Genomic DNA, 14,375 nt, shown 5'->3' on the forward strand with positions numbered 1-14,375 from the left:
TTTTTTTCAAATAAAATTTTTTTTTTTTAAAAAAAGTATTTTTTTGTCAAATTTATAGTTTCTCAAAAATCTATTTTTTTCGAAGTAAATTTTTTTCAAAAATGTTATTCGTTTTTGAAAAAATAATAATTTTTGGTACGGGAAGTTCCAGCAATTTGCCTTAAGGCACGATGCCCTAATTGCCTTAAGACAGAATTCCACTTACAGCTAGTTATTTATTAACTCTTCTACTCAAACAATAAGTTAGCGAACCGTTTTCCCAGAGCGTTGGCGTCATACGGCAACACCAATGTTGTTTGTACACACAACACCGACACACCAGCACACCAACACCACTACACCGTGACTACACTACTGCACACCACTACAGAGCGCACACGCTATCCTTATCTATGGCTGCGGCTGGCAGCGCCTACGTTCGTCGGTTCGTTCGCTTCGGATTCGTTCTCAGCATCGGAAATTGAACGAATGACGTCCGAGAGTGAAGAGATGTGTTTTTGATGTGCTTGGTGGAGTGCAAATGGATTTGTTCTAAATGAGTTCAAATATTCATTTAACAGTGTTTGGAATTAATATATATGTTCAATGGAAAATTTCTAAGCTTTTATTTATTCATGGATAATGAAAATGTCGTGACAGATGCAAATTTTAATGGCGAAGCTAATGTCGTAGTCCACTTTTGTACCAAGATGGCTGTGACTACTACATTCCTTGCTTGTCCGTCAAATTCTTCAGTGAAGGACACAAGGAGTATTGTCGTCACCTTTAAATGCACAAGGTAGAATTGAAATCTTAAATTCTCATTTTGATTACTATTGAAGTAATATGATATTCAATATACATTATGTGCGCGTAACTATATTTATCGTTGTGTATGTATGCGGCGACCTCGTCAAGTCTACGTGTTGATTCGCAACAACGACGTAATTCGCGTCATTTTCATATGAAATGAGAAATTTATATTTTACGCTATATAATTTTGAGCATATGATAAAATATGTCAACCCATTTTCAATGTCTAAAAGCTGGCCTGGTATGTACACAATGTAAACATCAAAACCAGATCTCTATTTTCAATGAATACTATCAAAATCAAGTTGGTTCTGGTTTTTGTAAGTCGATCCTTTTCATCCTAATCAACGATGTTTTTATATTTCAATTATATATATATATATATATATATATATATATAATGTTAAATATGAACAACACAACACTCAGATTTTTAACACACACTTTATACTACACATTCTTTAATATTTTATTTAAATTATATTTAATTTTTGAAAATACAAAAAACACCAACTCTGTGAACCGACACAAATGTTTTAGACGACTCTTATCTTAAACATCAACAATAATTTATAATTTTTTTTCATTTATCTTATTCTCTCCAAAAAATTAACTTGTTGATAGTGCACTTCATTTGTTTACATTATAATAATACCCTCTCTTCATCTCGATACTTAAGATTTGTTTAAAATACTTCTGTATGTTTCACATGTTTTAGTAATGTGTAGTATATAAGTAACTGTTTTGAAATTATACTGAAGATGAGGCATACCATGGTCTCGAAACGTCTGTAATTACCAAATAAAGTGTGTGTTAAAAATCTGAGTGTTGTATTGTTCATATTTAACATTTAATATTAGTTCCACTCATATCACAAAATTTTATATATATATATATATATATATATGTATTTGATTAACTACTTTATCAAGTAAATATTTTTCTGCCATGTTTACACCTACAAATTCTATTTACAGATTTGGTAGTTAATTTTTATTGTAATCAATTAAGTGCAAGGCATAAGAAAGTGTAAATATACAATGAATTAAGGGCTATCTTTTGAAAAACTACTACCTGAATTAACATACAAAATTTTTATCAAGTTTCGACAGAGCATTTAATGAAAATGTGGTAAGTGCTTGATTATAATAATATCAGATGATTATGGTTATTACTTTTTAAAAATCTTTTGAATTATTGGTCTAACTATTTAAATTGCTTTTTGTTCATTGAACATGTATTTGATATTTTTAATTAAATCAATTTTTATCCACTATTTTAAGAAAAAATCTACCAGTTCTTTAATTGACAGTTTATTTGGTTATTATCAATGATTATTAAGAATTATTTGTAAACAAGCTCATATTAACAAATACATATTTTCATTCCCATTAGTGTCTAGGTTTTTTTAGTTTGCTTTTTTAGTTTCAATCCTATTTATTTTAAATATCCTATAGCAGCATCTATTCAATTTTTTTTATGTTTGCGACTGGTTTTCGTGTAATTTTTTTACCGTTGATTTTATACTTTATCTGTGTTGCCCAACACCTATGTTTTAATTTTTTCAAATATTATTATTAGATTATATATTATGCACATATAGCAGGGTTATAAATCATCAGATCTTTAATATGATCTCTCTATGGTTTCTGGGGTAATTATTACTCCACAGTTGCAAAACTTATAAAAAGTAGTACTGTATTCATCTGTATGTATGAAATATATAATCACTGCGCCATTTTCTTATATTAATTTGTTTTTATAGATACTGAGTATGTGCCTTGCAGATACGGAGTCCTGAAACATTTCTTTCTTTGTCTCCAGTTGCTTTATTTAGTTTTATTAAAATACTGCATACATAATAATCTAGTCATTAGTCACAGTAATTGGCAATTTTTTTGTGAAGTAGTTTATTATTGTACAAATTTTATTTGCTCAGTGCTAAAAAGTTCAATTAATGTAAGAATTGTGTTAATAAATATTAAGAAATCCATTGAAAACGTATATGTCTGAAATTAGTTCAGAAGGATATATACTAGTGAATTGATAAAAATAAATATACATCAACATGACATCGCACAGTAAACTTGCTCCGGGTGGGACTAATCCTCCGCCTCAAGGTAAGCTTCTATTTTCAATTATTTTTGAAATCTCGTTTTTTATGAAAATATTCGTGAACAGGTTCCTCAAGTGGAGCTGATGGTGATTACCAACTAGTTCAGCATGAAGTTTTATACTCCATGGCTAATCAATACGAGGTACTTGAATTTTTGGGTCGAGGAACTTTTGGGCAAGTTGTTAAGTGCTGGAAGAAAGGCACTAACGAAATAGTGGCAATCAAAATATTGAAGAACCATCCATCATACGCTCGCCAAGGCCAAATAGAAGTATGTTATTATATTATTTAGTACAATTTTGTTGATGTAGTTTATCTGATGCTAATGAATGCTTTTTTTTAAGTTGTGAGCAATAAACAAATGTTTGTTTAAAATTTGTTTATTGCTTTTTGTTTCGCATGAATGACCTAGATGATTCTGAATGCCCTTTAACAAGACAATGTAACAGCATAATGTTTTTAATGCATAGTTAATGTAATAATTGATTCATATTTCTCTTTTGATCATGAAAATTAATTGTTTCAGGTGTCAATATTATCACGTCTGAGTCAGGAAAATGCCGATGAGTTTAATTTTGTTCGTGCATTTGAATGTTTCCAACATAAAAATCATACATGTTTGGTTTTTGAGATGCTTGAGCAAAACTTGTATGATTTTTTAAAGCAGAACAAATTTTCGCCTCTGCCTTTGAAGTTTATAAGACCTATTCTTCAGCAAGTTCTCACTGCTATGCTCAAGCTTAAGGTAATTTTTTTGTGCATTAATTTTATTGATTATAAATGGTTGATAATATCTTCTTTAATGATTTAGCAATTGGGATTAATACATGCTGATTTGAAGCCTGAAAATATCATGTTAGTAGATCCTGTTAGGCAACCATATAGAGTGAAAGTAATAGATTTCGGCAGTGCATCACATGTCAGTAAAGCTGTGTGCAACACATACTTGCAATCTCGATATTATAGGTAAATTAATTTTTTTTTTTTGTTTTTAAAATTTGTTTATTCTATAATACTTAAATGATTTTTAGAGCTCCAGAGATAATTTTGGGTTTACCATTCTGCGAAGCTATCGATATGTGGTCACTGGGATGTGTTGTAGCCGAATTATTTTTGGGGTGGCCTCTATATCCAGGTTCTTCTGAATATGATCAAATCCGTAATATTAGTCAAACTCAAGGTAAATATTACTATTAAGTTATTATTAAAATATGCCATGTTTCTCTTTTTATACATACTTATTGTAGGATTACCAACTGAGCACATGCTAAACAATGCCTCTAAGACAACCAAGTTTTTCTATCGGGACATGGATAGTACTTATCCCTTCTGGAGGTTAAAAACTCCAGAAGAGTATGAGGCTGAAACTGGCATAAAATCAAAAGAAGCACGAAAATATATTTTCAACTGTTTAGATGATATTGGACAAGTTAATGTGCCTACTGACCTTGAGGGTGGACAATTACTGGCTGAGAAAGCAGACCGTCGAGAATTTGTTGATTTGCTTAAAAGAATGCTGACCATGGACCAGGTATTTTTTAATACATAAAAGTTTTGTTTAATTTGAGCTGATTGAGTGATGTAATTAAAAGTGATAAGTTTTCTTATTGCATTTGCACTTAACAAACTATATTGATAAATCAAGTTTTGTGCTGTATTTACTAAATTTTCAATTGACTATAATGCATTCAAGTAGAATCTGGTGAAATTTCAGGAACGCCGCATAACGCCTGGTGAAGCATTGAATCATGCCTTTGTAAATCTTGCTCATCTGGTGGACTATGCACATTGTAATAATGTTAAAGCTAGTGTTCAGATGATGGAAGTGTGTCGAAGAAACCCTGATTACAACATTAATGTCAATCACCACCAAGCTTCCCAACCAACCACATTGGTAACTAACTTTGTTCCAAATAGTAATGGCAATGTTACATTCACTATAAATAATCAACTTACGAATCAAGTACAAAGATTAGTTAGAGAGCGGCCATCTTATGACAACTTGGTATGTTCATTGTATTTAATGATTAATCTTAATCTTGATTATATTCCATGCGACAAATACACCTCTAATTTTAACTTTCTCTGAGTTTTACAACTTTTCTCACTTCACTATCTCAAACATGAAAATTCATTTTATCTTATCTCTTAATATTTTTTTTTCATATTTTCATAGTTATATAATCTAATATTATTCACTGTATTTTTTTGGTGTATTTGTCAGTGACATTGTAGTTGTAATTATTCAAGTTCCTCTCATCATCCTCACTGTTTGATATTTTACTCTGTTCACTTCTAGGATATATATCTCATTCTCGATTCCTCATGGGCCTTATTATAGTTATCCTATTTTTGTTCCTGTTTTCCTGTATTTTCCTGTTTTCCATCAATTTTCGTAATCCAGAAAATTCTTACACTTTTTAAGCATGAAAATTTTATTTTGGAGCCAGTTATGTTATAGGTGATGTTGTAGTTTCAATTATCTATTCCTTCCTTCATTCCTTTTATATTATATTGTAGTTTATTTAGTTATCCTATCACTGTCTTTGTTGTCTTGTGTTTTCCTGTCTTTTATGAAATTCAGAAAATTCTCTTACGCTTTTCAAGTATTATGATGCTTATGAGAATTTTTTTGCAGTACCAGTTATATGGCAGCCGGACTGTGGGTCGGCAGTATGCAGGTTCCTCCCGTACAGATCCTTTTCAACACCAACTTGTTTCTTCAATATTATGTCCACCTGGATATCAAGTTAGTAATACAAAATTATTATGTTTTTAAATATGTATTTATTTTTTCATTTTTATTTACCAAAAAAAACTGTATATGGGTCATTCTTTTACAAATCGTACGGATTTTCGAAAAAATAAAATGTCATATTTTAGAATGTTCATAAAAATTGAGCAAAAAATCCATATTTCAATCATAAATATTTACGTAAAAAAATTTTTTTAAGCAAAATCCTGAAACACGTGTCATATCATTTCATGTATATTATCTGTAAAAAAAATTTCAGACAATTCTAAAACATCAAGGTCTGGATGGTGTACGGTTTGTAAAAGAATGACCCATATGTTGAATTTGTTATGCTCATTAAATGTTGTCTTTGGGTTCATAATTATAAGAAATATCATCTGAAAATTTCTAGATATATATACTTACAGTATATGTTACATATTACATTTATTGTAGTTTTTCAATATTTTTACTTCATAAAATAAAATTTATTTATTTATTTCATATATTTTAATTTTAATATGATAATCACAAGAATTACATTCATTTGTATATAAGTTCTTAATACATTTTAATATTTTTTTACTCAAAAGTCCTGAGTATATTTATTTTCACTTGACTTATTATATACACAGGCAATGGGTTCTCCAGCTAAGCATGTGACTGTTGTTGGAACCCAAGGTGCAAGTGGTGCTCTGCAGATTCAACCTCCAATTCTTTCTGGGCAGGTAACTGGACAGCAATATGTTCCCGTATCCATGGTTGAGCCAAATGGTCGGCAAATGTTATTGACGGTAAAAATGCATTTCTGTACTTTTGAGGGGTTAGACCACCTTGGACCAACAATTTTTTCAAATTGAATAAATTGTACTAATTTACAAGTACTACAATCATAATAATGTTTTATAAGTTGAATTGTGCTTGAATAATGCAAATTCAATGTTTTCATTAATTATTTTGCTGATTCAACTTATTTTTTTTAAATTAACAAGGTGGTGTAAACCCTCAATAATTTTATTCAAATTATTGTAATTATATCCATTTTACACACAACCAAATCTTTGTCATTAAAACATATTATCGTATATCAATTGTTAGGCGTGATGAAAATTATGTAATTTGTGCTAAGTCTTTAAGACAATAATATTGCCGTGTAATGTGACATAGTAGAATTACTTGAAATGTTCAGTAGGTTTAGCTAAAATTATCTACTGGTAAAAGCCTACTTGGCTTTGTGAGAAGTAAAATATATGAATTATAAAATTTGGATATAGTCGTCCATACAATACTCAATTTCTGCTAGAATGCTGTTCAGTCCTCATGGCCTGGAAATAGGCAAATGGCCATTATTCCATCATGGCAGCAGATGACGGGTCATTCACATGGCCATTCTCAGCATACTATGGCTCCGCCTCTTATTCAAGAAGGTGTGGCTGTTAGTGATTGGGGTCGACCCTTACTGGTAGATTCGGCAGCTATTTTGCAGGTCAATAATAGTCACCTAGTTTTATAGGGTTGATTGGAGAACTCACTGTTCATTAAAGGACTTTTTGTAAATACAGGCTTTGTAAAAATGTTAGCATGCACTCTCATCACATTTTTGTGGTCGTGTAACATCTTAATGCTCTGTAATGAATTTTTTTGTCAAAACTTAATTTTACATACGTTTCTAGCTTGTGCATCCTGTTGTAGTTTTTTTTTTTTTTTTTGCAATTAAGCCTTTTTGTGTGCAAATTACAAGCAAGTTGTGTGGAAAAAAGTTATGCGTAATATGTAATAATTAAAATAATGCACTATAAAATGAAATATTACTATATATGATCTTCATTAATTTTTCATACCTATATTGTTTTATAGAGCATGGGAATTGATTTAAATTGGGGCATAACAATATACTTGGATAATCTTTTTATATTTATTAATGCAAGTTTCTTACAATTTATTGTAAATAATTGAGGTTAGATGTTACACATCATATGCAGATACCATACAATTTGTTTCTTTTTCTAGGTGTTATTGGTTTCTAATTATACATCTAGTACTACTGATAACGCATATTATACTACAGTTTGTGTGCATTTCAACTTTTTAATTTTTGTACAGCTTTAATAACTATATCACCTCCTCAATCTTAGTGTTTCTTCCACATTTTGTGCTAATTTTTCTTTTTTCTTTCACTAAGAGCTACTAAATAATACATTTTTTATATTGGAATACTTTTTGTAAATACAAATTTGTTAATCTTCTGCAACATCAAACATAAGAGACAAAATTTAAACATTCAAACATGTTCTATTCAAAAATGCATTTCTTAACTCTACTATTTGGTGTTTTTGCATAATATTGAAGTTTGACTAAATTTCAGTATTACGTAAATAAAAATAGTGATGTAATATTAATAACCAATGCTTATTAGTGAAGAAATGTCAACTGTTTATCATTTCAGCACGATCAATATTATTCTTCACTTCATTGCTTTATTAATAATATTTTGATACATTCCAGTGATACTATCTTAACTGCATGTTGATATAAGCTGCAACCATTGTTACTAAAAATGTTTTCTTTTTCATTTGTTTACATAATTTTCTATAACATTAAGATTTTTTTCAGTCACATCATTCGGTGAGAGCTTCAGTCTTCATAAACTGGGGTTGGCTTCTATCTTAACTTTTAAATTTGTCTAAAAACACTAACATATTATTTTCACTGTCAGGACATTTACATAACTTTAATGTACTATATGTATGTATGTTTGTAACTCTGTGTGTTGTTTACATGTGGATTGTATGTATGTGTTACTTACCAATATTCACATATATCATATGAAATGTACTTGCAACCTTATATCTAGTAACTAAAAAAAAATTACAATAACTATTTAACATATTTATAAGGTTCTTGTAATTTTTGTTAGTCATAAACTTGATCTGGGGTTGCTTGCTAAATTTAGAAATTATTGTGACAACTTTCAATTAAACAAATTTTTATTAAACACATCATGGTACATATAGGATCAAAGACCAGTGTTTGGCGTCGATGTTAGTGGTGATGTGTACAGTGGGTCGCTTATTGATCATGGGACTTGGACAACAAAGAGAAATTCCAAAGCAAGTCATTCTCATTTAACAGTTCCTTCTTCACATCATAGACATGTATGTTTTAACATAATTGCTATTAATATATTTAACTTTTATGCTTTCAAATGTAATCAAATAGGTTTAGTTTAATCAATCATTTTTCTAATTGCACAAGCAAAACATAATGAGGCATTGCAAAAGTCTTTTATATTTCTTGCAATGATGTATTGTACTGAACTTTTTAAACCATTTAATTTTTATTTAACAATTATTCAGTTTTAGTTTTTTTTAAATAAAATTTTTATTTGTATAGAACCACAAGAAAGAACCAACGCAGCTCAGCCCAGTTAAAAAACGTGTTAAAGAGGGTACTCCGCCTTCTGAATCACAGATGTATAGTAACAGTAGAGGAAGACGAGCTTCTCCAAATAATTGGCAGCACAGGTATATATTCTATTTAATAATTTTAATCAAATTTTACAATACTATTTTAAAACTATGTTTTCAGTGATACTATTGACCACTCGATATCCAAGGTTATTACACCAGTCATTGGGCGCCAACATACCATAACTATCCATGATACTCCCTCGCCAGCTGTAAGTATTTTAATTAGTTTTATTTAAAATGTATATCATCTTTTTTTTTAAATGATTTGGTATATTATCAGAATTGTCAGATCTTTTTATTTATTACAAAAAATTATGTAGTTCTGATAACTACTATATCAGATATACAAAATTTTGATATCCTAATTAATAGATCTTTTACCTTTTAAGCAGGTAATAACTATATCAGATAGTGAGGACGAAGCTCCGAATAAAACTGTGTCTCAACCTCCTGTGAACAACAGGCAGCAAAATAGAACTGTTGAACATGGAGCAGGCCATGTTAATGTCATGAATGGAACGATTTCTCACAATGTTACGAGTCAACAGAACAACATTAATGCAATAACATCTAATGGGAACAATAATATTACTTCTAGTAATATTTTGAATACTTCTACGGTGGCTGCTGTACATACACACCAAAATGCTTCTACCCAATACATCAGCAATCCTAATATAACATTACCTCAGAATGGTGGTTCTTTAAGGCAAAGGAAAAATAATATTGCTTTTGTGAATGTAGCAGATTCTGACAGTGAAGACTATAGAAGTCCGGCTAAACAAAACGCATATCAGGCTCAGGTATTACAAAATGTTATATATATATAATTATGTATATATATATATAATTATGTATATATATATATATATATATATATATATATATGTATATATATATATATATATATATATATATATATATGTATATATATATAATTATACTAATGTAATTATGCATTTTTAATAGTCTATCAAACATGAGCCATTCCATCATTCTCAAAAGAAACGACTACTTGCATTAGCTCAATCAGAATGCATGCTGAATGGTAATAATCAAAATGTGCATAGTGGCCACAACATTTCTACAAAGCAGGAGCCTGGTGTTGTTACAGCGAATGATTGTCAACAATCTGTAAGTTTATCATCTGTATTTATATTGTTTATATTTATTAATGTATTGTGTATTAAATTTTCGTAATTAAAAGAATCCCCATAAATTATAACAAATTTAAATAAAGCATGCATACAATTTTTAAGCCCTTTAATTAGTATTATCCTAAATAGAGGACATAATTTGTTGCAAAAATTTGGTTTTCAAAAAGTGCTATTTGTCATTCGTCACATGGTTATCTTTAATATTGACAAAAAAAATTGTATTTGTATTATATTTGGTGAAGGAGTATTGTATACAGAACTATGTTTCTTTAGAACTGTTCACAAGATTTCTTTGGAACTGTTATGCAGCCTTGCACCTCTAAAGATTATGTCCAACCCCAATATAATTATGATACTCATTGTACAATTGATAAGCGAGGGTCATGGGCTCCTCCGGCGCATTCTCAGTCCAATCACAGAAGAGAAGTATGTGAAGATACGTATTGTATCTTAATTTATTAGATTTTAATAATCTAAGCAGGCTTTGAGTGTATGTTTAAAATGTTTAATTTTGATTTCGAACACAATATGCGGTAATGTAACTGAGTTAACATGCTAAGTAAAAAATGAGAAACTGAGTAAAAATTTTTAAGTCTAAGGCTCTGCTTTTCATTAATATTTGCTAAAAGAAGCAAATATTCTGCATGTGTAGTAAACAGAAAATATATTTCAAACCCGTTATTATACATTATACATATTTCAATCAAAATGATACTTTACAACAAAAATATTTCAGTCAAACAGGGAATATAAAATTCAACTGAAGGAATATACACAGCCTCCACAAGCGCATACCAGAGAAGTACCCAGAGAACCTCACAAAGCATGGGTTGGCACACACTCCCAGCATATCCCAAGTTACAGGTGAATTAATTATATTTTTATATAGAGGTGCAAATTTATGCATATATTTTTGTGTAATCTACTAAAATACTATTAATATTTTAAGCAAGCCTATATCCGAAATGCTATTGTAGTTTATCTTGTTTGATTATTGTTTTTTTTTTTAAGCAGACATGGATCTCACATTTCTCCCGGTCCAGTTTGTGCGACACGAGTTTCTCCCAGTCATCCTCTATCAGCTGCAGGACAACCCCTTTATCAAGCGGACCTCTATAGAAGGCCCGCTGTATATGTTACCACAACTCAGCCGACATACATACCTGCCAATCCTGTTCAACAATATGCCGGGTACCTATATTATTGATCATTTTTCTTTTAAATAATTTTTAAAGACCTATTGAAAAAAATGTATAAAATTTGCATCCATAAGAGAATTTTCTATGATAAACTGAAAAACATGCTAAAACAATATATAAATATTGTTATAAGTTTTTTTTTTGTGTTTATTTTCTAACAAGATTGTGGGAAATTCTTGAGAAAAATGATCTTATTGAATAAACTTTAGTTAATTATTACCTCGTTTATTTGAACAGAATGGAGTACACTTTCCCTGATGGTAGAGCTCTACCACCTCCAGCTCATCATGGCAGCCGACCAGCAGCTGTTTTATCTGCCCATCATCTACCTACGCATCCATTGCCTGCCCATATGCAATTTCCTTCTCATCAATATGGATTCGGAGTTGCTCCACTGAGTCCAGCTAAGCAATACCAATCAAGCCTGTGGTTTGCAGAGTAACCAACTATAAATACGTATGTTATTTAAAGAGTAATAGTATACTGCTTTTATTTCACAATATCAGGGAAAAATTGGACTTTACTGTACTTTATTCTAACTATTCATATGTATCATTGATAAATGCAAGTTTTTGTATTGCATATTATATATTGTGTGTGCGTATATGCAATACTTGTGTGTATAGTTATATGTATGTACATACTGTAATATTATGTAATTTTTATACATATTTTCATATATTACTTCATATGTATGCTACAAATAAGGACAGTTCAAATTTATAAGGTAAACTATGGATGTTTACAAAAGTAATATTTATTAATGTCTATGAATGAGTAGGCAAGACAAGACATGCATTTGTTTTTTAATAGCAAGCTGATAGAGAATTAAATCTTGCATTAATTGTGCATATTAATTACATAACTATATATGTGTGTATATCTATATATATTTATATTACATATTTATACATGTATGTGTATGCATATGTATGTATGTATATGCTATGCACAATTAACAAGTTAGCAAATTTTCTAAACTAAACTTATAACATTGTGTCTTACAGAACTATTTGTTCAGGAATATGTGTACTTGAATATTCTTATTTTCACGTCTTTTGTTATATTTATGGTATGACATAAATGTTAGAATATACCACATTGCAATAATTTATTGATTTTGACAATTTTAATGATCTAGCATTGTTGATATTATCAGATGCTTGATATCATCAGATAATTTTGTTTCACAAGGAATTGTGAAGAGTATGTCATATTTTATAATATAGCAAGTGTTCATAAGTATACAAAAACAATCATATTTAGATCAGATCTTTAATTTTTAAAATATGCTTTAAAATATATATTCATTAATGTACCATTATTTTTGAATACTAGATTTATATAATACTAGGGGCCTTGATTATTTGTCTTTGACAATATTAAATTGTATATAAATTAATTTATTTATTATTTATCTCATTTAATGCAATAAAAGTTAGTGGTGTTAATGTCAGTGTAATGAAATGTTTTAATATGTGCATATGTCTGCTGTGAGCTATCAGTTACCGTTAGATAATTAACTAACTGTAGCAGGAATTTCTGGGTAATAATATTTTTCAACTTAGAATTGTACAAATTAAATTGTAGTATATTTACTAATTGTATTATATATGTTTGTATTAGAAGAAGGTGATCATTACTTAGGGCCTCTTGCTTTTTGTGTAATAGATTTTGTAAATTGTTAATCCTAAATATATTTTTGTATTTTGTTATATAATTGTGCAAATTGACATGCTTTCAAGGTAAACATTGTCAAAGTGGAAACGTTTTGATAGTGAATACATATAACTTTTTAATTTACAAAATTAATTATAGTTGTAAATATGTAAATAATTTTAGAGACTTTAAGAATAAGACTTCTATTGATATTCTGTTCCTCCATCTTCTCAAATATTTAATATTTAAATATTTTTATTGTTACATAACAGCTTTTAAATTAAAATAATTTAAACAATGATTAAAGGTAGTTCAAATTATTTTTAATTCTTGGTAGGGTTTTCGCATAAATTAATTTCTATATACATGCATACATACACAGATTGCTGCTTACATTAATAAATCTTTTTGGTCATGCATTTTTTATATTACATACTTTTTTTAAAAAAGGTTATGCATTTCGATTTTTTTTTATTTGAACACATTTTGCAACATTGTTTGGATGTATAGTAATTCATTAATTTAAATAAATATATAATTTAAGTTATAGTTTCTGTTTAATGTATGTATGCTGATAGATATTTATTAACTAATATTATAAAATATGCATTTTATAATGAATTTATCAATATAAACGACACCAGTTTCTTTTTTAAGTTCATAATGAAAATGTATATTTTTATTTCTGATGTTTTGCCACCCTTAAAGTCACTTCAAGTACCTATCTTTGCTATACACGTTTGATTTTAGTGACAAATATTGTTTTATAAATGTGTTCAAACATATCACAAGAATAATCATTAACATTATAGCTTTTCAAATGCAATTTGTGTTATATTACATTGAGGTAATTGTAGTACTTACGGTGTTTTTGAACAATTAAACTATGTAATTCAATGCAAATAGGCTGAGTATCATATATTCCCACATTATTATTACATATTCATTGAAAAATTAAATAACTTCATCATCGATTTGATGAAATATATATTGTTTTGAAATTGAATGTTGCTGTAATAGAGACTAAATGTGAGCTTAAAATAAATAATTGGTCAACATTACCATGTGAATTTAATATAAATGTATTTATAAGAAACTTTTAAAAAATATTTAATAGTTAAAGCCAAATGAGACTTACAGATTTAGAATTTTATACTTGTGCTATTGTTATAGTTCAATGCTATTTTTATATTACATATAAATAAGTAATACTAATATATTTTGTATGTATGCGGTAAAAAAAATTAT

The 14,375-nt window shown here is 28.9% G+C and overlaps 1 protein-coding gene across 6 annotated transcripts; it reads left to right on the forward strand.

Annotated features, from left to right (window-relative positions):
• The first annotated feature begins 385 nt into the window (after nt 1-385).
• Nucleotides 386-12,292, forward strand: LOC113376958 (homeodomain-interacting protein kinase 2-like). Of its 6 annotated transcripts, none has more exons than XM_026617093.1 (21): nt 387-778; nt 1,770-1,923; nt 2,558-2,912; nt 2,974-3,179; nt 3,435-3,653; nt 3,720-3,874; nt 3,940-4,088; nt 4,156-4,439; nt 4,605-4,913; nt 5,547-5,657; nt 6,278-6,436; nt 6,946-7,128; nt 8,657-8,797; nt 9,036-9,166; nt 9,231-9,321; nt 9,505-9,915; nt 10,082-10,246; nt 10,543-10,695; nt 11,006-11,133; nt 11,281-11,460; nt 11,706-12,290. In XM_026617093.1, exons 3-21 carry the CDS (start codon nt 2,861-2,863, stop codon nt 11,908-11,910), a joined length of 3,432 nt encoding a protein of 1,143 aa, XP_026472878.1. In that variant the 5' UTR covers nt 387-778; nt 1,770-1,923; nt 2,558-2,860; the 3' UTR covers nt 11,911-12,290. The 6 variants fall into 6 exon arrangements, with proteins under 6 accessions (XP_026472882.1, XP_026472880.1, XP_026472878.1 ...); XM_026617091.1 differs by having other exon boundaries at nt 9,502-9,915; nt 11,706-12,289; XM_026617094.1 differs by having other exon boundaries at nt 388-778; nt 4,623-4,913; nt 9,502-9,915; nt 11,706-12,288.
• The last annotated feature ends 2,083 nt before the right edge of the window (nt 12,293-14,375 follow it).

Source organism: Ctenocephalides felis, unplaced genomic scaffold (genome assembly GCF_003426905.1).
Source record: "Ctenocephalides felis isolate EL2017-DRISC unplaced genomic scaffold, ASM342690v1 CF-g0.4_SCAFFOLD_01886, whole genome shotgun sequence".
Taxonomy (NCBI): domain Eukaryota; kingdom Metazoa; phylum Arthropoda; class Insecta; order Siphonaptera; family Pulicidae; genus Ctenocephalides; species Ctenocephalides felis.